Below are 26668 nucleotides of genomic sequence, written 5' to 3'. Positions count from 1 at the left end.
AAAGGAACACATTATTTGCGCAAATAATTCTATGGTAATTACATAATGCATGCAAAGTGGTAAACATAAGGCAACATTCAGTAAGTCATTTAAGGTTGAATATCCATTTTTTCCTATAAAGAAAATGCATGAAAATCATAAGCCTTTGTTTGAGAAGAATTGATGAGTATAAGTTCAAGTCGAGATGGACGGAAAGGTGCATTTTTAACCCTTTTAGATGACACCTCCAGTCACATTGTGCTCCTTTTTAACAATATGACAAAAATAAAACACCACAGAAAATCAAAATCTAATCATGTTTTCAACAAACAAAATATGACCTGTGCTTAAGTAGACTTGAGCCAACCAGTTTCAACTAATAATATCATGATATCCACCCGTCAATCAGCCTGTAACTTTTAGCAGCACAGAGCTGAGATTCATTAAGATCCATCTTTTCTTTTTTTTTTTTTTTACACTTTTGACTGTTTCCAATTTTCTTTCTTTATAAGAAGTATAACTCACGTTGTATACAAATATTTATGACTTTTCTTGAATGAAAAATTGAAAAAAAAATTGAATTGCATTCTCATAATAAGGCGTTAACTATTAAATAACTTGTACATTTTCTCCAAAAGTGCTCCAGATTACTGAGGCATTGTCCTCTTTTCTCTCCACATTTTCCTTCTTCCAACTTTTCTTCTCTCCTCCCATCTTACCTTCTCTAATGATGTCCTCTCCTCTGTTTCTCCCTCTCTTCTTTACTGAACTCTTCTCTTTATCCTGTTATTGGAGTCTATCGCTCCTCTTAATGCCGACAACGTGCTCGCACGTGCGTGGCTGTGACTAGTGTTGATGAATTTGGCTGTGACGTTACTGGCTGTGTTGTTGTGTGCATGAAGTGAACCAGTGTGCGGTGCAATTAAATGTGACCAGCACAGAATCTGATGAATCTGACATTGACATATTTCAGCTTGATCATGCATGAACAGTGACTAGCCAATCAGATACTGGTCACCGGGAGGTTGATCAGTGCGTCTTAACCTTGCTCTATTTTCTTTCAAATTATAGCTCATTCTTTGAAACTTTTGGGGTGAACACATGATTATGACTCTGGCTTTGACGTAAGTTTCAAACCATTTGATACAAACTGTGATTAAAATATCTGACCCTCTTGCTCCTCCCACCAGGTATGACCATGATAGTGGACATGACAGCGGCAGCGAGGACACATGCTACGAGCTCTCCCAACCCTTCACCCTCCTTACCCTGGGCATGGGCAAACTCTTCATCCCCAAGGCTTCCTCATCATCGTCTTCTTCCGTTTCTGCAGCAAATGCACCTGCACCTGGTGACCCTGGCAACCGCGTGCTTCCCATGCCGCAACGCTTGGGTGTTTGTCTTGATTACGATGCATGCCGGGTGTATTTTTACGACGCCGACACCATGAGGTGCCTTTATGAGAGGCAGGTGGATTGTTCTGGAACGATGTACCCAGCTTTCGGCCTCATGGGCAGCGGCAAAGTTCAACTGGAAGAGTTCATCACCGCCAAGAGACTGACCTTCTGAGGAGAGGAGGAGTGTGTCGATGCATTAGGACCTGCATCTATTTAATCTTTGGCATGTTCTGTGACGAGCAGGTTTTATTGACAGGGTGGTGGAGTACAATCCAAACCGTTTTTGTGAAGGTCAGACGAGGCAGATGTGATCAGGGTCTGTGGTCCTAATGTGAAAATGGGATCTCTGCTTGAGTCTGGCCTTTGTAGAGTCAGCATGTATAATGTATGATCCACACACAAGAGCATGACACTGAATCTTAGTGTCCACATACAAAGGTCTTCAGAGGCTGGTCTGCGGTATCTCTACATACCAAAGTCTCTGTGTCTGTTAATTGTGTTTGACCTGGTTTTAATTGCAGCTATGATCAGCTGTTAATGTAGTGGAATTTGCTGCAGAGTTAGTCTGCAGCTACTTTAAATCTTTACTGTTTTAACATTAAAACGCCTTCAAGCTTACACTTACACTTCTTCCTCTTTTGCCAGGTTTATGTTTATAGATGATTTTGTGTGTATTAATCATTGGGTGATCTTTCTTTCTCTGGCTCTTTTCTGTAACTATCTGTCCAAATGTAGCAGCATAGGGTTTAGATGTAATCTTGGTGGACCTGAGAGAGCCTTGTAGCTACTTTAAAGCTAGCGCCTTTGTGCCTTTTTTTTTAGGGAATGGCTCACTTAGTTTGCTCTAGCAAGCAGAGATGTTGGTGTCATTGCACAAGCATTATGGACATACTTATCAGCATAAATACTGTATGTGACTTTTTGCTGTAGGTAGAGTTTGATCACACACTGGTGTCAAAATTAAACAGTTAATAGTATTCATTAAGACTTGTTACTTACCTATTTACTCTTGACTTGATCACAAAACACTACTTTTCATTCTTGTCACAGTTTTTATTAGGCTGTTTTTGCACAAAATGATGAAAGAAGCCTCGCACATAATAAACTTAACAATCATCACGTCTTGTTCACTACCTAGTTAGCTTCTTCACTTTAAATGTTGACATAATCAGCACATTGATGTCTCCCAGTGACTCTCACATTCACTCAAACAAAAGTCACCTTTTACTAACTTAGACATGAATCCTGGAGTCGTTACTTGGATTTTAAAGCCTCTCACTGTTTGCACAGCACTGAATGTGACTGCTCAACATCATAAAACCAGCCAGGTACCAGAACACCGTGTACTTGTTGTCAGCATCAGTTTGACAGCTGCAGAGTCACTACTAATAGCCAAAGCATGATGGTTCTGGTGCTGAATTAAGTGCAACACACTGCTGTGTCTCTGTAAGCCTTTAAATGCAGTTTAAAACACAAAACAAAAAACAAACAGAAAAAAAACTCACAGTTCTTCAGGTTCTTACAAAAAGTGCTATCACAAAACCCACTGTTCACTGTCAAAACCGTTTGCTTGCAGTGCAGACACATGGAGTGTAGCATTAGTGTGTCACTGGTGAGTTTGGCTGTCAGACAGACACCTAAGTGGTTGATTGGCTTTGATTAAATCAGCTCAAGTCTGAGAGAGCACATGAGACGGACACTTGTTTTTTGTATAGACATACACTGTAAATGTGCCTGCACATGGGTTTGTTTGTACATTCATGTATATTTTGATTTCTGGAGGGTTAGGGTAATCGGTGTGTGTGCGTTTTCTCAGGTTTCTGGCCCTGATCGGGGCCCCAATGCTACCTACCTCTATCCTTCAGGCCTGGAAAACCTTAACTACTGTACCTTTCCTCACAGAAACTAGTTTGGTTTGATTTGCAGCTTTTGTCCGTGAACGGTCAGTTCGATATCTCCGCCTTCTCTTTAACGTCAAATAATAAGCTGATCTTTCATAATGTTTGATTTAACTTCCATGTACATATTAATCCAGAGTATATTATTTTCAGTGAAATAAAGTACATCTTAAATGTTATTAGTTGGTGTTTGCTTAAAACAGATGTGTATCACTATTGGTGGAAATTAATGTAAACAGATGTTAACTTGTTCAGCTGCCTTTGTCAAGGGAGTGTTTTTCAAATGGTACTAACTAAACAAGTTTTTCTTCCTCCTTTTTGTGGTGTTGGTTTGATTCGTCAGTTTTGTTATAGTGTGGAGCACCTCATGTTTTTTTGTTAAGGGTTAAAAACGATGAATAAAGTAATGTTCTTATATTTAGCTGGACAGAAATGTTCTCTATTTCTGTGACTGTGCATTTTGTTTCACAGGTGTTTCTGTCAATTATTTTGGTCAGAGACATGAATCCTGATTCCTGCCATTTAAAACTGACTCTTTCAACATCTTCAAAACACCTCTATGCATTTATGAATTGGCGGGGCAGGTTCATGGCAAGGAAACTAAAAAAGATAAACTAAAAATGCATGTAGTTTCCTTGGTTCATGGTTTTATTTCCATCACAGAATGTATTCCTGTTAATTACAGAACAAATAGCTGAATGTTATTTTTCATTGTTTTTAAGGTGGTTTCCTTTGATTTGTTTGTTCCACTTGGGGTCACAGCAGCACAGTTGTTTGTAGTTACAGAAATGTGATTAAAAAGCTTCGTAATCTCAACATGCACAGCAGATTTTGAATTAAAATGCATCCTAGCCTGCTTTCAGTGATGAATTTAGAACCAAATATTTTGCAGGCTGGCACTCAATCTAATTCCAAGCTAGCACTTTAAAAATCTGTAGCATGTCAGCGACTGTTTGGCTCTGCAGGTGTGTATAATAAATGTGTGTGTGCAATATTATTCAACAGGCAGTAGAGTAGACAGACATAAGCCTGTCAAGACAATTTGCACTGTTAATAGTTTATGGTTTATTTTGTGACTATAAATTGGCTTTTCCTTGATACAAAGTGAATTTTAAACACTACCACTTTCTTTTCTCTCAAATTTTTCTGAACTCTAAATTAGTGACAGTGCATTTGTCCCCATGTGTTTTCTCTGGAGGATTTGGATGTGATGTGTAAGTGGTGGGGTTCTGTATGTGTTGTATGTAAAGATGTGGAAATATTGTTCTTTGCCCTGGTTCTTGGAAACGCTACACTTTTTAATTTGCTGTGTGGGGATTTCATCAAATAAAACTAGTAGTGTGTTTTTAAATCCATTTTTGTCTCTTTATTCATATATTTGTGCAGTTGTGCTCTTTGATTAATTTAACAGCTGCTGTATGTGTTCTCACATCATGACGCCACCTTCTAAAACCCCCTTTACCAGAAATCAAACCCCTAAACATTACTTCGATGCCAGTTAACAGTCTTTCTATTCTTGCATTTTGATTTTTTCATTATTCCTTGCTGAATTAGTTAAAGTATGCTGTCTTTCATGTGATGCACGTTTGAGTTCTAACCACTGATCTTCCATAGGACATGGTGTTGGTTTGCCAAGCAAAACCTTTATCATTAGTTTCTTCAAGTAGTTCATCTGTTGAAGTTTAATATCTTTTACTCAGCATCCTAACTTTTTGGAATTAGGGTCATGTAATAAGATATCAGGCACAGGGGACATTTTACTGGAATGAGTACTTTTGTTTGAATACTTTAAAGGGACAGTTCACCTTAAAATGAGAAAAACGTAATTTTCCTTTCACCTGTAGTGCTATTTATCCATCTATCCACCCAAGATAATAAGCACACATTTTTATAGTTAATTGGATGTGGGAACTACTTTATTTCTATGTTAGAGACTATGGGATGCAACTGTTCACAACAAGGTCTGTGCATTATCTTGAGCATGAATGAATATGATATGACCTCAATACAACAAAGTGACTGAAAATGTCAAATGGGGAAAAAAATAAACTTATTTTGTTCATAACCATAAATATTACAAATAAGATTTACATACATTTTACTGAAAGCGACATTCCTGTCGTTAAAAATGTTAAGTTAACGTTTCTTAATTAGTTCAAATAAATATAACTTCTTACTTAAACATAACTCAGAAACATTTATATATTGATGGTAAGTATAGTGGCAAATATATAAATATAGTGGTAAAATTTACTTAAAAGGTAGTGGTTCAAGTTGCTACGAGGATTTTATCAAGTAACTCTTACAAGTTATTGTTTTTTAGTATATCAAAAGGGAACAAATAGCTATTTTAACACACAAGGCTGCTGTTTAGAGCCTTAAAATTGTATGATCCATATATGAGAAGACTCGATTGTACCGACGCGTCTCAGGATGGTTTCAGTAACGATGTTCATCAGGTAAAGATTGAATTGTCCATCCATCCACCTGCTGGAGGATGCTGTTGGAGGAGGCGGAGGAGGAGGAGGAGGAGGAGAGACGTCACGCTGTGCACGCACGCGGCCTGCCTTTTCAACAACGCGGAAGAGACGAAGGAGGAAAAAGCCTCCACGTCACTGAGGTGTAATATCGGCGTCAGCGCCACACAAGGTGCTACCTCAGTGCGATTTCAGTACCATTATACTGTTCCACATATCCTCATGTAGGTTGTAATAACTCGTGTGAGCACAGAGCGGAATATATATCGAGCTGTTTGTGCAGTGAGACACTGAAGAGTCCGCTGAAGGTAACATACGGTACGTTAACGGCTGTCTGTGTTTATCTGTTAGCCTGCCCGGCTGAAACACCGCTACTGTATTTCCTCTGAACACCGGTGACCTTTGTAGCTTGAAGACAACGAAACACTGTATTTAATTGATATAATGTCGTAGCGTGCATTAGCTCCAGAGTCTGTCTGTAACGACTGAGATTCAGTGGATTGACAAAGCTAGGTTAGCTAGTCTGGATTTAAGGTCGTCTAAGCGTTGTTGACGTTTGGGTTTGACAGGTGCTGATGTCCCGCTGGGCTGCTGCTGGTTATTGCACACATTTACATCCCTGCATCTCCTCTCATTCAAACCGTATGCTCTGATAACTGAATATCGATATTTCGTGCACAGAATAAAAAGCATCCGGGCCTGTTGAACAGATGTAAGAACTGTTGGTACAGTAATACTGTAACCACGCAGTAACAACGTGCTAAGGCCCATTCATTGTTGTCATTTTGATGCTGTAGACATAAAACACGGAGAAGCTAACCTTCAGTCCGTATAATTACAAAGAGCTACAGTATCAGCAATCATTGTAAATATAAGAGATATTTCTTCAGCGAAATCTTAAAGAGGCACTTCTCTGATTTTACAGATCAGAGTAATCGTTACTACTATGTTTACTACTATGATGTGGGGCTGGATGACATGGCTTATAAATTATATCTCAATATTTTACGCTATTGAGCAAATCTGTTTCTCAATATACATATTTATTCACAATAACATACCCTAAATTTTCAAATAGAGCAAACAAATGATGCTCTTGCAGAATACAGTGTGTTGCTGTAATTAAACATGGGTACATCATTTGCACAATTTGCACTCTCAGTTAAAGGTACAAACCTAATTCACTACCTGTCAGTTTAAAGCAGAACTATAATCATGACACCAACTAGGCAGGCTGCTGTTTGTATACTTGAGCCCCTGCTGTTTTGTGGTTTTGTTCCCTGATGCTGCATGTTTTTGTTTGTATTATTTGTCTATTTTTAAGTTTGTTGTCAAATATGGCTGTTGTTCTCCATTACTGTATCGACTGATTTTAAGATTTTACACTGCAACATGTACATCTAACAATTGTTTGGACTATCAATGCCCTTCAAGGGACTGGTGTTGGAAACTAGCTTTGTCTATAAATACATGTACAGTGCATCGGGCACTGTTTACTGTTTACTTAAAAATAAACTAATAAAAGCAAACTAAACTAGCCAACAGTATATAAATGTGTTAAAAGTAGCACAGTCTTAAACATTTACAGTAGTAAAATGCAACATACACATTAATGTAGCAGTAATATTATTCCAAAAACATCATATATAATATAAAACATTGACAGTAGGGTTGGATGATATGGACAAAATCAAATTTAACAATACTTTTGACCAAATGCCAATATTTTGATATTGCGATAATATTGTAGGTATGACTATTGGTGCTTTTACAAAATATTAACATTTTTATGTGTAATGGTTAGTAATGTTGATATAATGATGATTTGAGTAAAGACAAATAGTAGAACAGCTACAACTGTCTGGTAAATTCAGAAAACTACAGAGTTTTACTTTAATGCAGCACAAAAAATCTAAAACAATGCTAGTCTTACATACATTTAGATGCTGTGATTATCTGCTCAGTAGATTAATTTATTCTTACCTACTCTTCATCTCAGAATTGAGATCAGAATGACACAATACACCATGTCTAACTGGTTGTAATTGTTTAATCTGATTTATTTTTTGTCAGTCTGTTTTAGTATTTCTGTATCTTTCTGTGTTTTCCAATTTGCTGCATGTTTCTCTCTGCTACATATGTGTTGCTAGATTGGTGAATGTTTTTCTCAGTTTGGTTGGGTTCTTTTTTATGTGCAGCATGTTTTCTAAGTGGGACATAGGCTATGTGTTTTCTGTCTTGCCCTGTGTTTTGCTCGTGTTTTGTCTATTTGCATGTGTTTTCTTAAGTGGCAGTGTGCTGAGCTCTCTGCTACCATATCTTTCTAACGCACACTAACAGGTTTGTGCAGTGGTATGCATAGTCTGAACTAGCAGAAGTTTTACAGTTTCTTGTTTCTCCAGTGGTTCCGAACAAGATGGTTGTCATATTTTGGCAGCAATGTTTCTGCTGGGAGATTACATATGTTATGTGAGTGCTCTGATTAAAAAACGTCTATGTTGCCCAAGATAGCTTGTTGTTGTGATAACATGTCCTGGCTTGCATAGACAAGGCTAGCAGTTTTGTTGTGTCTGCCATAAATTAAAAAATATGTTAAATTGATATGTTAAGTGATAATAGATACGTTATCATCTAGGAATCTACTTATTGTAATATGCTTACTTATGTGTAGCTTATTTGTGTTTCCTGGTGTTTTAATTTTCATTTTCTCCAGTAGTTTAATGTTTTACAAGAGATGTATGAATAGGTCATTATGTCCACTTTACCGCACCATTGTTTTTTTCCTCAAAATGTGTGTAAGAGTCTTCTGAATCAAGTAATGTTGTACTTTACATTACAAAGTCACACTCAGTTGAGGTACTGGGATAAAAAAGTGGGGATATTTTGTTTTGATGATATCACCCACCCCACAATTGAAGCCAGCTAATCCCCTCAATGAAAGCACACACCTTCTAAAAGAAAATCCCCCCGGGCTAAACGGACTACTTAACCTTACAGAGTGTAATATTTGTTTAAAGTAATCTCAAGATGCCATATCTGTCTTCTGGAAATTATGAAAGCTTGTGCATATTGTTTTCTGTCTTTGGTTAGTACTAAGTACAGTAGTGCACTGTTGCTCAACATATAATCTTCTATTGCATGTGGTGGAAGATTAAGGTTTTGCATGTAACGTGTATATTGTGGTGAAAAAGATCCCATCAAGAACCTGTTTTATTGGAAACACCCAGTTATTCACACCCCATACACACCTTTTATTCTTTCTGACTGACATGTTATCATATCAGTGTAAATTGCACTGAGATGGGAGTTTGAACCAATACATTAGCCTTTTGATTTATTATTTAGAGTAGGCTGAGGCTGTAGACTGTGTTGATAAGACAACACAAACACAGCCGTGTATGAATAAAAGACTTCAAGCTAAGCTGGTTTATTAGGCATGTTGTGATCATTAGGAGCATGGCAGGAGGCTCCCCTGAACTCCTACAGCTATTGATTTCAAAACAATGCATTACCAACATATTTTGTGTATTGTATGTGCATCATCACAACAGTGGAAAAATGGCTCTACAGTCAAGTATGATAGTGCAGCAACATTGCTTTGTTCAAGAAAAGCCATTAGGCATTGAACTAAACATAAACTTGGTGACTAAAAACATGACTACAACCATGTTCTTAAAAATATGGTAAGCAGTCTTGGAGAATGATAGTTGATTGCTGGGTCTTATTCCCAGCTCATGAAATATTAATGTTTTGGAAATGAGACCTAATAATCAACTATCTTACCACCATGTGATTGGCCAAAGTCTCCTGTCACATGCTCGATTTTATGAAACCTGAAAACAGAGTCAAGTCTGGTTTTCTGCCATACCATTTGAATTACATTATTCTGTTACTTTTACACCACTTTGGTACTGATTGGCACTGTGTTATTTACCCGTAATTGTTAGCACTATTCCTTTGGTTATCAGAGATGAAAGAAAAAACAACTGAAGACAGCAAACCCTGACATTTTTCCCCATTCCAAAGTTCACACATTGAGCTAAAAGTTAACTTACCTTGCATTCACTATGAGGTAGTGGGTAGTGGTCATGAAAATGACTCATAAGATTTTAGGCCTAAGTGTTGCATCATTTCACAGTGATTTTCTTTCTGCATGTTCTACAAGACATACTTATAAAAACAAAATATGGCCACACTTAAGACGTAGTCGTCTTTTTGGCTGAAAAAGTGTTGTCTTTGCCTTCTGCAGTGTTTTTTATTGACTCAAAACAATTCTACTTTGCATGTTGTGCTTGATGATTAACATTTAAAATGGTAGTGCTAATTTAGCATTTTACTGTGGCTTATTGTGAAACCTGCTGCATGTTCACACAAACACATGACAAATGAAACTGTTTGCTCTGTACTTTGTTATTCAACACAGCAGCACTGTAACTAACTGCAGTACAGAGCAAAGGGAAGAGGAACTGATTAGGTGGAGTCTTCTGTAACACAGGTACTTTCACTTCTTGTGTAGTTACTGAGTGCTGAGGAAGTAAGCACCTGCTTCTGCTCAGTACTACTTCTCTTTTATCTCTTTTTGTTAAGCTTTAGCCTGGGAAGTCTTCAAGTGTGAGGTAGCCGTTACTTTATCACTGTCTATCACTGTCTGTATGTAGTGCATCATGGTGCTGAATACAATTGTACAGAAAGGTTGTAAGAAAATATTGATGCACACAGTATTGCAATGTTATGTTTTATTACTATATTGATTTTCAAAAACACTGTATTGTGATATCCTGACACATGCAAAGATTTGTGGCAGTGGTTTATTATTTGTTTTTGTGTTAATACCTTGTTTGTTAGATAGCAATGTTGTTATCTATCTTGACTGCTCTAACTGCATAGAAAAGTAACATGTCTAGATGGTTTTGTGTTCTACTATGATGGTTTTCTAAAGTTTATTTTTTAAAAATGGCAATATTTTACTTTGCTTACAGTATCTCAGTGTATCGCAATATATTTAATTGTAACCCCGTACAGTGATATATATCGTATTCTTCGTAGTTCTTCTTTTCATAGTCCTAATGTACTGTATGTCAATTTTAAAGGAATAGTTCACCCAATAATAAAAATTCAGTCATTATCTACTCACCCTCATGCTGAAGGGTTAGGGTTAGGGTTATTTCTTTTGGTCTGTTATTTCTTTAGTCCACAAAACACTGCTGGAGTTGAACAGGAAAACAGTATTAGCAGAATCTCCCAAACAATGTAAGTGAATGGTGGCCAGTTAACAAATGGAAAAAACAGCTGCAAAAAACAAGAAGTGCCTCCATACTGTTCGTCTGATGTAATCCAAGTCTCCTGAAGCTCAAACATGCCATTCATTTTCGTGGGCACACGTCACACCTCACACACCCAGTTCAGACGGTGTGGACGTGCACATGAATCTGGCTCCAATCTAAGGATCTACAGTGAAGATAGAGGCTACAAGCATGGTGTAAATGATGTTTGAAAACTGGTCACCACTCATGTACATTGTTTGGGACGTTCTGCAACACTGTTTTCCTGTGAAACTCCAGCAGTGTTTTGTGTGCTAAAAATTAAATCCTACCTTCAGTAAGCATGAGGTTGAGTTGATAACTGAATGAAGAGATGACTGAATTTTCACCTTTAAGTCGGTCAATTAAAGCAATGTGAGTATATGTACTTTACTTTATCCTATACATTTTACTGCTCACAAGCCCTGGCACCTTGAAGCCATGGGTTAAAAGAGTTTTCTTATTCCCACAGATTAGTAAAGTAAATACGTTGTCTTAATGAGCCAGGTCAAAGTGCCATGACCTGGTCAAATGTCTGTGTACTGTGTGTGTAATAAGTAGCTATAGCCACTAAACTTCTCGCTTATCTGAAAAAGGAAGTATCCAGTGTGTTTACAAGGCTGTTAATCGACAGTGTGTTTTGACCTGCACAGCCAGCTTGAAGTGATCCAGGACAGACAGAGCAAAACCTGACAGCACTGTGTTATGTGTGTGTATATCATTCCATTGTTTACTCTGTCATTACTGTAAATGTTATTGGCCTTCTCTGTCAATATTTTTTATATATTACAGTGAGGCAGCTTGGAATGAAAATAGGAACTGCATCACTGTGTGTTTAGAAGTTGATCAAATTTACTTTCAAGGTGGTGACACACTCATAAGCCACTGCAGTAAAGGGTGTTAATGTAAGCTTATTACACAGACATCGAAAACAAAACACTTCAGTAGCTCTCACAGAGGAAGCCTCTTCAATGTTACAAGGACTATGTAGCCACTGTTGCTAATTCTTTGCTGAAAACAATGAAAACGTGAGTATTTACAGAAATGAATGTCCCCTTTTAATCTGTGACTCATTGTGTTGAACTTTGGTTAGTTCTTACAAACAGGGAAACAATAGTCCTGCTTGCAGTGCATTTACTCAAAAGTTTTCTAATTTTAAAATTATAGAAAGAAGATTAAATTAGGCACAACCTTGTATTATAGCACTAATTTTTTACTCTAGGAGATAGACAGCGTCATTGAGAGAGTAGACAATTAATGTTCCTGATCAAGATGAGTCACAGGCCAAGTAATTAAGGCTTGTCTTAATTTTTATCAGAGGCTCCTCTTTGACCAAGATTACAGTTCGTTTTTCTCTTCTATCATGGATTTTTTTTTCACCTGAGATGATAATCTCACACCTTGCTTTTTGTCTTCTTTTGCATGTTGTGCTTTGAAACACGTCAGTAACGGATGTATCAGATTCAGCACTTCATATACATGAGCATGTATGAGTAGTGAGCGCCACTGCAAAAGCTTAAATAATTGCACTAAGTACTGTTTAATCTGCCTTTGATTATTCACTTTCTCTCCCTCACTTTCATCCCCTTTGTCTGTCTCTCTCACTGTCCCTGTGGATCGGTCCTGTCTCCTCATGATTCAGCTGGCAGATAAATGTTAATTGTAATATGCGGCAAGTTAGAGTTGTCAACCCCCCAGGCCTCATACCTGCAGTAATCACATGCATGTACAGACTTTTTTTTTTTAACATCGGATTAAGACGTCAGTACGATCTTTGGAGCATATGGTCTGTGTGCCTGACTCAATATTGTGTTTTACCTCATCATAAATGTCATAGATAATTGTGATGTCTCTTTTTGTGGAATATGTCATGTGGCAGGGAGATTTAGGGTTAAAAATACTGTTGGCTGACTCACAAATTCAGCTTCTGTGATCACATCATTGTGATAGCTTTATTCTTTATTTTTATAATGTATGGATGCACCAGAAACAGAACTGCACCTCAGCTAGGCATCTGTAGTATGCTGGTTATTTCAGAGTTTATTGTCATGTACGGAAAAAAATATATGGAAAAATTGGAAATGATTTTATGTTTTGCTTTTTAAAATTTCCACACGACTGTATTTTGAGATATTTTCACCACAGAAACTTCACAGGGACATAGTCTAGCAGCCGCAAGGTAAATTAGGCTGTTTTTGTTTACACACGTATAACCAAAGCCTGAATAGCAAGAATCTATCACATATGACACCATTTGCAACGGAAGCATCTGCAGGATAAAGATGCAGCAGTAACTTGTTTTGACTCATTGAGCGTGGGATATGTGATCCCTTAATGTGAGATTTCACACTTCAGTCTGTACACTGAAGCTTCTCGGTTTAATTTTTCTAAATAATAAAATACTATGTGCTCTGTCATTTGCTTATGTATGGATCCAGCATTTGCAGTTAGTGAATAAGTGAATCTGAAAAATCACTTCATTTGAGATTATGTACCTGCCACAGTGGAAAGTATATTGCATGTAGAGCTGCAGTGATTAATAGATTTTTCAATTAGGTAATCAAAAAGAAAATTAATTGCTAACTATTTTAGCCCAAAGGCAATTTTTACTTGCCCCTTATACACATTGTTTCATTTATTATTGGTTAACAAACCTCACCAAAGACTTGCATGGTATAATAGTGTAGTTGTTTTTTACCACTTGCCCCTTGAGTTGCTAGATTGACTAGCCCGATATGGCATTTTACATGCCCTTGACAAGTGGGCAATCATTACTGTTTGTGCCTGGTATCAATAATAAACATAATAATTAATTGCAGTCCTAATTGTTTGTTCAAAGTTGTGAATGTCACAATTATTGAGTGCCTCACCATGAACCGATAACAGGTTTTAAAAATCTAATCTTAGTGGCCAGGTTTTTGTTTGGGAACATGTTGTATGTGAATCTATGGTGATGCATGTATCTATACATTAAATGTTTCCTTTATTTGTTGGTTCCCTCAGAGTTCCTCTCTGCCTCAGCATCTAGATGGGTGAATCAGGCTCACGCCGGTCCACACTCGTGTCCCGCCTGCCGATCTTCCGCCGCAGCAGCAGTAAGAGGCAGGAGTCTCTCCCATCCTCTCCGTCTTCAGGCGGAGTAGGAAATGGCGTCCACAGCTCTTCACCCTCCAGCACCAACTCTAGCTCTGGCAGTACTGGGAAACGCCGGAGCCTTTTCCGCACTCCATCTCTCAGTTTCACAGCTAAACGGAACAGTGAGCCACGTGTGCAGCCTATAAACTTGAACCTCACACCTCCGCTATCACAGGGCACAGACACAAATGGAAATAACCAGCAGTCGATAACAACATCATTGTCAACAGGTTTCAGTGATGGTAGTGGTGGACGCCCTAAGTCACGCCACTCATTCGGGTTTGGCAGCCACAAGAAGAAAATCACACGTTCTCAGACTGAGGATTTTGACAAAGCGTCCTCTTCGTCCTCCTCCACAGCTAATCGAAATGTATTCATAAACTGCATCAGTGGCTCAGGGGCCAATGAGGGTGATGACTCTGGGTTCCTCGATGACTACAGCGGTGGCAGTAACAATAACAAGCGGTCGTCAAGGCAGAAGAAACAGCTGCTGCCCAAATCTTTCTCAGCTCACCACCGCTTTTCCCGGACCTCCGATCATCACAGACCTCCAGAAGTTAATCTGGAACCACCCAGCTCCACTACCATCACTCCAGGGGCAGGAGGGCTCACCCCGGGGTCATGGCCAGGCGAGCTGCTAGGTGCTGGTGGTGAGAGCTCACTTCAGTCCCCAATGATATCAGAGGACCGAACCACAGCCATCACCCCATCGGAGTTCATCCCCATCACGGAGGATTCTGTATCTGAGGTGGATGCTCTGCCAGCTCCCAGCCCCGGATCTGGTTTAGGCCCAGGATCTGCCTCTGTGCCTGGGCTGGCTACTGACACAGCTACACCTGAACTCCCACCTGCTCCAGAGAACTTCAGCGTGGCTGTCTCTACCTCCCAGGTAGCTTGTTTTATGCTCTTTACTCAGTATTTCTGAATCATCTAAGGTGCTGCTCAGTACAGACATTGTTTGTTTAATTGGATCCACATTAGTCACTACCAGGGTAGAAACTATTCTTCCTGGAATTCACAAATAAAATACAACATAAACATACATCATACATCATACATGAACACGACCAGTACAGCAGCCCAGATTTCATTCCCACCCCCAGATCACCCCTTACATAGTTTTAATGGATTACATGATCTAAGACAATATCTAATCACATTACATCACAGAAGTTGCCTAGTAACATTCAATATGATATAGTCAAGAAATATATTAAATAACTGAATAAAATAGAAAAGGGTGAACAATAGAACAGAAGTGACTAACAAAACAACATCCCTGGGAAGTTCCACATCAGGACAACAATAAAACAATAGACATACAGTCATACACCAGGCTACAGCTGACACATCATACTCAGCAAAGACTAGGGCTGGACAACATGGTAAAAAAAAATCATATTGTGTTTTGACCAGTGCTGTGATTGCAATATGATTCACAAGTAGTCAGAATTTGAATTTTCTCTGCAACTAATACTATTAAAATCATGATAATATGACACTTGAAACGTGTTTTCTCACATCTGGAGAGCTAGATTTGCAGGCCAGGGCATCTCTGTAGCACTGCAGTGCTTCATTATAATGTTGTTTTGTCACACATTTTCCTTTATCAAAAGATTGCATTTTCTGCAATTTGGATATGGCATTAGGCCACGTTGTGATTTCAGTAATATTTCAAATAATTGTGCAGCTCTGGTAAAAATGAACTCTTGTCCAGAAAGACTAAATGTTTTTAGTTGTTTTTTAAAACTCACTTTGCTATTTTATTTTTTTAGGGAGCATGGCAAAATCTTCCATTACATGCTAGCTCTGTACAAAGCTATTCTCAACATTATTCAGGTTCTTGGTTCAGAAACTACTACATGACGTTGTGTAATTTGTCTGGCATTATGACCCTATCTATGATTAATATATGAAATCATTGAATATAAATTTATTTATAGATTGCTTAAGCATCTATCTAATTTTTAGTCAGGAGAGAGTGTCAATCATGCCTTCTACACCCACCATGCATGAAAATGAGCTAAGTGTGGAGCTTTTTTCTGCACAAGTTGAAGCTTGTGCAGATCTTTTTTTAGTCAGATTTCACCAAACTACATACACATTAATAGACCCATTTTGTGTTTAAAGATTGCTTGTAATATTAGTACAAGGGCATGAGTTTCATTTTAACAGGCTTGCTAAATTATTTGAGCAATAAATCTTTTCACTTGTACTAACATACATTTATTTGTAAAAACATGGCGATATCACTGCCTCATAAAAAGACAATACAACCACAGGTGCCCTTGGATGTCAAGAACAAAAAGCATAAAAAGAGAAATATTTACGACCACTGTGTGGAATCTGTGAAATGTGGCATAAAAATTGAGCACTGGGCATGAAAAGTCCTTTTATTGAAAGAGCTAGGGCATGAAAAAGAAAACCTATGCATGTCTGCAAACTGCTCTCCACATTTCACACCTTTGTGCTGTCAACTTTTTTCCCCTTCGAAGAATTTATTCTACTTTATTTCCTAGTAGAGGAGGGAACTCCAGCAAGGAAACCATTTACCCAGTATAATAGTCGCAAAGACAAAGCTCTGTACTTGGGTCTTGAAGAGTAAACACTGTATGACTGTTATCTAAACATGCGCTCTGCTGCCTGAGGACACATACATTCGCCTTCTAAATGAGTGCTAAAGTGGATTCTCCTCTGTGTAAACTGCTTTTTGCCTCATTGAAGTTCATTGTTCTTGTATTTGAATGCAACATTTTAAAATGCTTTATACTCAATGAAATGTCTGCTTGTCAGGTTTTCTTCACTCCAGCCCAGTCCAGCACTGAAAAACCTTTACTCCCTGACACCAGCACAGCCAACAACACAGACTATGAGACTGCCATTTCCCTCTCGGAGCCCGAGACAGCAGTACCTTGCCTGCCTCTGCAGGAACAATCACTGGAAGAGAGGAAGGAGAGGGAGGAGGAGAGAAAGGAAGCGAGGGAAGAGGTGTCATCAGAGGAGAGGAAGGAGCTGGTGGAGGAGAGGAAGACGGGTTACCACACAGAGACCACAAGTGAGAGCGAGGCATGTGTGGTACGCAGTGAAGGTTGTCACTCTAACCCAGAGCAGTCGGAAAGGAAGCCAAGGAACACGCTGTCTGTTCAAGAAAGAGGAAGCTTCTGTGGCTGCCATGAACCCAGGTCCTCTCACTTGAGGAAACCACATGCAGGTATGAAACTCATGCAAAATCAGATTTACATGCACAGACACACACACGAAGATCACACACTGGTGTGCTATTGGGAGTTAGAGGCCCAGGTTCATTGCTCATCACTGAGACACATAGTGAGTCACAAACTTGGCGGACATTCTTTTGTGATGAGGACTCTGTGAAATTGTTAACTAGGTATGTTATCTCAAAGGCAACAATAGTATTATCTTTTAACTATGCAGTGACGGATTGTGCGCCTTTATGCAGTTAGGTTTGCTGTTGTGCTTGCTAGTGTGACACGATTTCTTTAGTAACGTAGTTGTATGTATATGTTTTTTACATCACTCACTCCTTTGTTTACTTGCCCCTGTACTAATACATAATAGTGACAGTAAAAAACACTGTAAACAGTTGTCTTACTGTAGACCTTTAAACTCAAAAAACACAAAAAACAGTTCCCCTCTAGAAACGTTCAAAAATACATAAAACTACTCTGTTATAATATAATGTAATATATAATATTTTATTTAAAATGGTTTACACATATTAAAAGTTATAAAAAAAAAACTGAAAAGGGTCTAGAAGCACATCTTGCATTTGCATGTTACACAGTGACTGACTTTCATGTTTGTCACGTACCAAATCTAGCTTGCCAAGGCCACATTTGAATCTCAGATTTTAAGTGCAGAGACATCTCCCCCTTGAGGTGAGAAAACACCTCTCTGGTCACAAAGTTTACACAGATACAACCCAGTAGAGTCAAGGTTATTTTGGCATAAATATAAAGATGAGAAAAACAAAACACATTTTTTAGTGGAGGGAATCTTTATTCATCAAATCACTGCCCTAATCAGAATAAAAATGCTATTATATTCATTAGAGCTGCAACAATTAATCGATTATGAGTCAGTTAGCAATTTAATTGTGAACTGTTTAGATTGATAAGCAATTAATCAGTTTGAGTTATTATTAAAGAAGAAAAGTCAAATTCTCTGATTCCATCTTAAATGTGAATATTTTCTGGTTTCTTTACTCCTTTATGACAGTAAACTGAACATTTTTGGGCTGTGGGCAAATTAATTAAATTAATTTATATATCAAACAACTAATCAATTTATCCAGAAAATAATCAACAATGAAAATAATCATTCATCATAGTCCTAATATTCATGTCTCACTCAACTTGTTTCCACTTGATTGTTGAAAACCACCTCATATTTTCTGTACTTCTAAATTATTTGGTAATTCAAAGCTTTAATAAAAGTTGAGAGTGTTTTTAAACATTACAAGAAATTTTTCAGGTTTAAAACTGTACTCTTGTAGCTGTCAGTCCTCCTAGTAGCAGTAGCCCAGACAGTTAATCTGAAAAAATGCCTCAGTCTAATAAATCACTGCCAGTTGTGGGCTGACAGTAGAGAAAGAGTGTGTTTCATACTGAAAATGTATTTCTCGACTAAAGATGATTTGTTACCATCCTCCTCTATTCTTCTTCAGCTGCTGTAACATATTGCTGAGGACGGTTTTTAGCTAAGGCCTGTCTTCTCCCTAAATCTGCAGCCCACAACTATGTTTTCCAACAACTGTTTATCTCATGGCAGACTTTATTCATGCACTAAAAAACATGAACTTCTGACTGAGTTCATTATCCTCTCAGGAAAAAAGATAGATCACTCAAACCCATAAGGAGTGTTGGCAAATTTTTGTTTTTTCTAGGACTAAGTAACCATGTAATTAGGAATCAGAGTTTAGTTGCTGCCACTGATAATTGCATATTTCCAATGATGAAATGTCACTTTATTATTGCTCTGGTTGCAATTGAAATTGCTAACAGCAGTGCCCTCTCATAGTTGAAGTATACAGCAAAATCAGGATTACAATTCCATTCATGAATGTGGACATTTATAGACATTCCAACACATACGACAGTAGGCAGTATATGAGTTATAGTTGAAATACTCAGTTTGATTTAATCTTTCTGTTATATTACCAACCAAAATTACAGGTGTGAAAGCTTCCTGATCACTATCTGGACCAACAGCCGAACCTTGGTCTGACAGATAGAGATAGTTTTGGTCTGGATCAAACTGAACCAGATGTTTGGACATCTGTATCAAGTACAGGAAGTTCTGGCAGGCGATCGCAACAAATGTATACGGTGTAACAAAAACACAAATCTTGGTGCAGACTTCTGGTATAAAAGCGTCCTTACACTTGTTGAATTTCTAGTTTCCATGCAGCGGGAACTACCGAGACTGCACGATAATGAGGTGCACATTTCTGTGCAGCATGATTTTACCATATTTTACCAGCACATATGAGCTGTAGGTCTCTTCGGTTGAAATATTCGGAAACTCTAGTAAAATGGTTGGGGCCATGGTAATCATTAGCCTTCTATGGGATTTTGTTGTGCAGTGTGAAGTCAAAACTGCAGATATCCTTACTATTTTTTTTTTTTACAAAGTAAGTCCACAAGAACAGAGACAAGACACACATACACACACACACACACACACAGGGGAAACTATTTGAGTGTATGGTTGTGTGCATGTGTAAGTGTTTGTGTGAGGAACAGGATGGTATAAAGTGCTGTTTTTGACAAATGTTTTATAGCCTGCCACTTAATGAGAGGATGTGGTATTGTCTGTCTGTTTTCACGTCTAACTAATAGTAGACTGAAATAAAGTAATTCTAACAGTCCTTTGTTTGTTTCACCGAGAAGTATTGCCCATGGAATCTCATTCATTGTTTAGTTTTATTGTTACATAGCAAGCTTAGAGCTCAGAACAAACATTATTATTACAAAACAGGCATAAATGCCATTTGACCAAAAAGCAATATGGCTGAAGAGCTTCATAACAGGAAGATTTAACTTCATTTAAAATGCTGAATAAGGAGAGCTGCTTTGTCATTAAGTTTAATGAAAAAAAGAATGTTTTTCCTACAGGAAATAGAGCTGACTGCCACCAATTGGAAATATAATAAAAAGATGATTATGTCTCTGCTTGTGGAATCACCGTTACAACAGATTCACCCTTATTCACTAATGTTTCTCTCTGTTTATGTGCCTCTTTCTTTCCTCCAGCCTCTTTGTGTAGCAGTGTTAGCCCCTACCATGAGGTGATGCGGATGGAAAGGCGTCTGCGCTCCTCATCTGAGGGGGCTGGTGGGCCTCGTATCCATGGAAACCACAGAGATGCCCCGGGCATGGAGGGATGTGGTCTGCTCAAGCACAGAAACAACTCCTCATCGTCCAAACTGGGAAGTCTGGTAGGTCTTGAGCTACGTGTGTGTGTGTGAGACTTTGAAGTTAATATAACTCTGGTTTATTTGATGAATTTAGGTCACACTGAATTATCATCATATTACTCTTAACAGATAATGTATGTATGAAACAGTGTAGTGTGTGTATGTAGCAGCTTACTATGTAATTAAGATGTTTAGGTAAAACATAATTAGACCCTAGACACACACAAGCACACATGCAGTTAGCGTGACTAAATAGCTTGGTCTGTGCCACTTCCTCCTCTGTACATCCTCACAGTAAGGTAAGGGAGAGCGAGCTGATGTGTATAGAGACTTTTCAGATACACAGGCCTGTAAAAGTACTTTGCAAAAGGTAAATAACTGTATTAGAACAGCATTTAAAGACATGATGATGATCAATATAAAATCAGTTAGAATCTACAAATGTAATTGAATATAAATAAGCAAAAAAAAAAAAAAACAACTAGTGATACACTGCAGTTCAATTATAGGACTATTATAATTCTTCCCAACTTTAATAAAGGAAGTAAAAGTACAGTAAAGAAAATGAATCTGTCCAAGACACAGAAAAACAAGAGAGAAGGATAATAGCACTGTCCAGCTCAACAAAATGGTTTCTCAAATCTCAAATCTGCCCTTTAAATCTGTCTTCTTTTGCCTTCATATGTATACATACGTAATTAAAAGAGTTCTTGCTTTGAGCAAGTAGCTCAGTTGATTTCTTAAATGTACAGTGTTAGCTTTGCAAACAAGAATAGCTCATAGGATGTTTTATTATTTGTTTCATATTTGTCATTAACACCTTGAGAGACATGTGACTCATGTACCCAGCCTTCCACTGGGTGAACTGTTAGGGTCACTTGGTGGGAAGTGTGAATCAGAGTCGTTAAGGTCACTTGTGAGTCATGGACTCACCCTGCCAACATGTGAGGCGTTTGAGTCACATGAGTGTAGGTGGGAGGTTAAATACCTGGAACTCCCAACTAGTCAGTCAGAACTGAAGAAGCCTCTTGGATGAGAGGTGAAATGTCTTCAAGAAGCCTACCAAGTCTATGAATACCGTGACCTGGATGACTGAGAATCCTCACAGACTTTAGAAAGGGCCTTTCATGTTTTTTGTGATCACCTTAGTTTGTCCTAAACACTTGGAAGGGAAGGGTGAGGTGGACAGTATTCAGGTGATTGCAAACTACAACCTTCAAGGCAACAGGTGATGAGTTACTGTTATACAAGCCATTTTGGGGTGAAACACTGCTTCGGCTTAGTAAGCGACAATGACACCAACTCAGCTGAGAATTGGCTCAGGGTTTTTTGTGTAATTGATCAGTTTTCACAATCTGCAACACCTGATTGTATATTTATTACTGATTATTGGCCAATAACAAGTTGATCTGGGCATCCTTAGTATTTATACAATTGCTGCAGATTTTGGAATTGTGCACAATCACACATATATTCAATATTTCCACAAACTTGAATCAAATTTAAAATGAGACACTATGTTCCCTTAGCAGTGTACCGACATTTAGAACTCTGCATATCCAAGATAATAATACCAGGTTTCCTCAGAGGAAGCTTGCCTCTGGATTACAAAATACTCATTGCATCATTACAGGAAGAGCCCTGCTTTTCAAGGGGATGATAACCGGATGTAATTGGCCACAATTGTAACCAGCTGCTACAAACTGCCTTATAATATACCGTTTGATAAGATATCCTTCCTAATCTCACCTAGTACCCATGCCTCTGGCCATGAAAATACCAAAAGTGTTCCAGCATGCTCTGGGCAAAACCAACCACAGTGCATTTGCTGGTACTATGCAGCTTTGATTCACAAAATCAGTGCTTTTAGTTTTCACTCACTTTGAATTAAAATTCAGAAAATAGAAATATTTCCACATACTGCTTGAAGGATTTATTTTGAAATTAATTGTGCCTATATACATTTAGAGTTAGGGCAAAAGCTGGTATGTCGGTGGTAAATTAGGATCCTGGTAACCACACAAAAGTTGAACTAATTTTGAGATGTAGAAGTTGTTTAATGAAATGTACAGAGAGCTCAGTAAGAAATGTCCCACATGTGAGTGACCACTCAAGTTTTAATGTGTTACTTGGTACAGATATTCAACAGCACATGTTAAGCATCATAATCTTTAAATAAGTAGTACTGTATGTGTGCACACATGAATTTAAAAACACATGATAAAAGTCTGGTGTCTTACATTTGAAGCTGTTTAAAGAAAAGCCCTGAAATTAAGTTCAGTGTGAGAGTGAATGGATAAAGTACTTTGAAAAACTTATTCAGTCACGTGTAGGATTTAAGCATCATATCCTGATTGTTAGTTCAGGCCTTCTAAGAAACATCCAACCTGCCTTTATTGATGATTGTTCTAGCTATAACCACATTTGTTTCTGGGCAAATGCTATAACCACTATTGTTTATAAGTTGGTTTCCTTACAACACACACGAGGAGACTCTGTGGGAGGAAAGCTAGTTTAAGCCAATCCCATTTATTTTACCAGGGACTATAGGCTTTACTTAGAGATTAAAAAGGGCAGGGATATACATTACACAGCACGTTGCTATGTACTTAAGTCTAGTCAGCATCTGCTTCTTGACATTCACTTCACCAAAGATGGAGTAATCTCTTCGTTTCCTTCTTCCAACCTAGGGAGGGCTCTTCAGCAGTCTAAATCGTGCAGAAAAAGCAGGAACCTCTGAGTATATAATAAATTATGCACTACCACTGTTCCTCTTTCTTTTAGTTTCATAAAACTTTGTTGGTTAGCAGAGGGCAGTAGTAGCTGAAAAGTCTGAATTGAGACATCTGAGCATTTTCAGTGTATATACCTGAGTGTGTTTATAATATGAACAATTCTGCAGTGTGCAAACAATAACATCTTCTAAGTAAATATTAGTGCTGACCAGTAAATTGTATGATGCACGATACACACATTGCAAAAGAAAAGCCTAAAACATGATGAATAAGAAAAATAATTTTATATACACATATGAATGGATCCGAAGTTAACACCACCAAGTGCATGGAGATTTTCTGTTTAGTGAGTGATGGGGCTTAAATCTTGAGAGGCTATCTGCTACATTGGAGGGTTAATATTTGTGCTATTGTCATGTACTGAAAAACTATGCTGAAAGTCTCTACTATATTTTGGTGTCATTTACAGGTGGTAAATATAGCAGTAAAGCTAGTGAGGATATGAATAGAATAGTCCTGTCATTGTTGATGAATATATGCTGTGGTTGACTGTTGTGTTAATGTGTTAAAGAGGCCTGTGGGACATGGCACCTGTGCAGGTCAAAACAGAGACAGACTAAAGCACTCTGTACTAAACAAGATGCTACGTGGATGTGCTTTAGTATTGCTGTGTCATTACAGTCCAGACAAATTGTAATTATCATAAGGCAAATGAAGATTTGGTTTCCAGTGGTAAATGACCAATTTGTTAAATTCAAAGAGATAAGCTGCGAGGCACCTCTGTGAGGCAAAGCAAGGCTATGTTTCCTTAGGCTGTTTGGTGATCTCATTCCAGTTGTTATTGTTTTGATATCCCTATGGGACGATACGAGATATTTATTTTACCAGAATATACAGTGCTGGTTTCTCATCAGTTTCCCAATGACAGCTGTGATAATATTGAGGCAGAGATAAGAGAGAATTTCTTGACGTTGCCTTAAGTAATTCTTTTTTGTCTACTGGAATTGAATGTAATCACTGAGACAAGCCAAACAACTTTGAAGATGCACTTTTGTTTGTGTTTGATTGATATATATGGCATAAAAGTTCAACTGCAATCCACTTTACTTATGCATATCAACAGTTGCTTTGTAGCTGCCTTACTAGATGGTGTTGTAACGCAAAGTGTCACTTGTTTTCATATCCTCCGGTCTGATTGCTGCCTTGTAAAGGCCAGATATCATCAGTGACACTTGTATTAATCTTACAACAGATAAGGAATCACTTCATCTCACAGACAGAATTTGTAATAACCACAAGCAGAAGGCTGGGTTTTAAAATGAAAACCAATGAAGATGTTTGCAAATATAGGTATTGAATGCTCATTTTGCCCAAAGACATCATATAAAAGCAGTCACATTATCATACACACATAAAATAGAATCAAATTTCAAATCGAATCATTTTCTCTGAGGCTAGGGTTCTTAATGCCAGCTGCTCACACGGTATAGCACGGAGAGCAATGGTTGATGAAAATATTCCTGATTGATCTCATTACTAGTACATAACCATTCATAGTTATTGGCAAATGGCTAGATGATCCCAAAATGCTGTTAACTAAACAGCACTAGCAGTAAATATTATTATGGAATTTAATGATGAGTTCAAAATGGTTGTATTAAGTAATTTGCACTATTATTGATAACTGTCTGTGCACTCTATATTCTTATAAACAAGAGTCATCATGCTGTGTTTATTTGCATATTACTAATGCATTTAGACTACATGTACCTACTTGTAAGGTATGGACCACTTCTGTAATGGCAATACTAGCAGGATCACTCACATTCATGCTTTTAAAAGATAAATTCCTTTTCTGTCAAACTCAGGAGTTTGAACAGTGTGATGCAGTAACACAGGCAAAACAGGAGTGGAAAGAAAATGAGGTTTCGTAGTAAAATATTGTGTTGATGGTCCGCATTTCATCATGTCTAGTACTAGAATGAGTAGTTAGCTGTTTTATGGTCCAAAATGCAAATATTACATTTTTGTTTGTAATGTGTCTGTTCTGAACATAGTGATAGCACATGGCTTACCCTCTGCAGTTGAGGTAAATGAAGGTGCTCCCCAGTGACTATTTGAGGAAATTCAGTATACATTGGATTTTGCTAATTAGTGACCCAATAAAAACGGATCAGCGACCCATTTTGGCTTATAACTATGATGGTCTGACTCGTTATGTTTAATATATGATGGTGATTGTGTCAAGACAACTTATTGTTCATATTCTAGATGTGTTAATTTGAAGAGTGTAGAGGCTAATATGATAATAAATGTACCTGGAAAGGATGGAGTTGATAGTTAATTAGGGGCTCATTAGCTATCAGAGAAGAGAGTCTGCAGGGCTACAACCCTCAAGGATTGGAGCTGACTTCTTCTACGTAGAAATGTTTCTTTTAATTCAATGAAACTTTTTTCATCCACAGTAATGTGGCCAAAGAGCTCAATAATAATCCTTTTAATAGCATTTGATTTTATTAGTGCACTCAAGTATTATCAAGTACTTAAAGTACTCAAGGATTAAAGTATTTTTTTCTGTTTATTTTGAAATGACTATCAAGACTGAGCTCATAAGCTTGCTGGCTAGAAATTCTTCAAATTTAATTGTAAGCTGTTAATGTGTAGCACCTTTTTCCTGTTAAATGTAAAGCTCTATTAAATAAACTCATAGTCATCAAGATTTATTACTTAGCTTTAAGATTTGCACCTACATACTGTCTTTTGTGACCACCAAAGGCAATAATGTACCCTTTTCATGGTAGATATTTTGACTCATTACAGAAAAAGCACAGGTTTGACATTACAGATAACAAATGATGCTTTCAGGCTGTATTTTGCCAGGCAACATTTACTTGTGTTTTGCTGCAAAAAGCAGGCAGGACAGGAAAAAGCATGGGAAAGGTTATTAGCATAAACTGAGGGAGCATGGCTAGCGGAAAAACAACAGCACTCCACGAAGCTGTAAATTATACAGCTTTTTATCAAACACTGTTTTTAATTTCTTTCACTGTCCTTGCACTCTTGAGTTATTCTACTTGGTTTATTCCACTGTGCAGTTACAAAACAAGAATCAAATCAAACAATATTTCTTGAATGAAAGGTCCATTGCTCCTCTCTCTAAGTGGCTTGACATTGGAGAAACTAAAGATCCCAGGTCAAGGTTCCATCACAAGTTCAATCAAACTTGACTGACAGAGACACAGAAGGAAGCGTGCACCTACATCCTACATCCCCATCCTGTGCTGTTGCAAGCACAAGCCTCTTGCCTA

At 37.9% G+C, this 26668-nt stretch overlaps 2 protein-coding genes across 6 annotated transcripts in view; both read left to right on the top strand.

Moving 5' to 3' along the window:
• trim36 (tripartite motif containing 36) overlaps positions 1–4629 on the top strand; it is a 49600-nt gene extending 44971 nt beyond the window's left edge. For all 5 annotated transcript variants that reach the window (XM_084728741.1, XM_084728744.1, XM_084728743.1 and 2 more), the window contains one exon: positions 1170–4629. In XM_084728741.1, the coding sequence (XP_084584867.1) occupies positions 1170–1548 (379 nt within the window). In that variant the 3' untranslated portion in view covers positions 1549–4629. The remainder of the gene's footprint in view (positions 1–1169) is intronic.
• Positions 4630–5880: 1251 nt separating this feature from the next.
• ccser1 (coiled-coil serine-rich protein 1) overlaps positions 5881–26668 on the top strand; it is a 152139-nt gene continuing 131351 nt past the window's right edge. The window contains exons 1-4 of the mRNA XM_084728740.1: positions 5881–6069; positions 14055–15075; positions 16980–17397; positions 20462–20646. Coding sequence (XP_084584866.1) covers positions 14080–15075; positions 16980–17397; positions 20462–20646 — 1599 coding nt within the window. The 5' untranslated portion in view covers positions 5881–6069; positions 14055–14079. The remainder of the gene's footprint in view (positions 6070–14054; positions 15076–16979; positions 17398–20461; positions 20647–26668) is intronic.

Source organism: Lutjanus erythropterus, chromosome 10 (genome assembly GCF_056507025.1).
Source record: "Lutjanus erythropterus isolate fLutEry1 chromosome 10, fLutEry1.hap2, whole genome shotgun sequence".
NCBI lineage: Eukaryota > Metazoa > Chordata > Actinopteri > Lutjaniformes > Lutjanidae > Lutjanus > Lutjanus erythropterus.
Note: the sequence above shows the minus strand (reverse complement) of the source record. Positions and strands in the feature narration are given on the sequence as shown.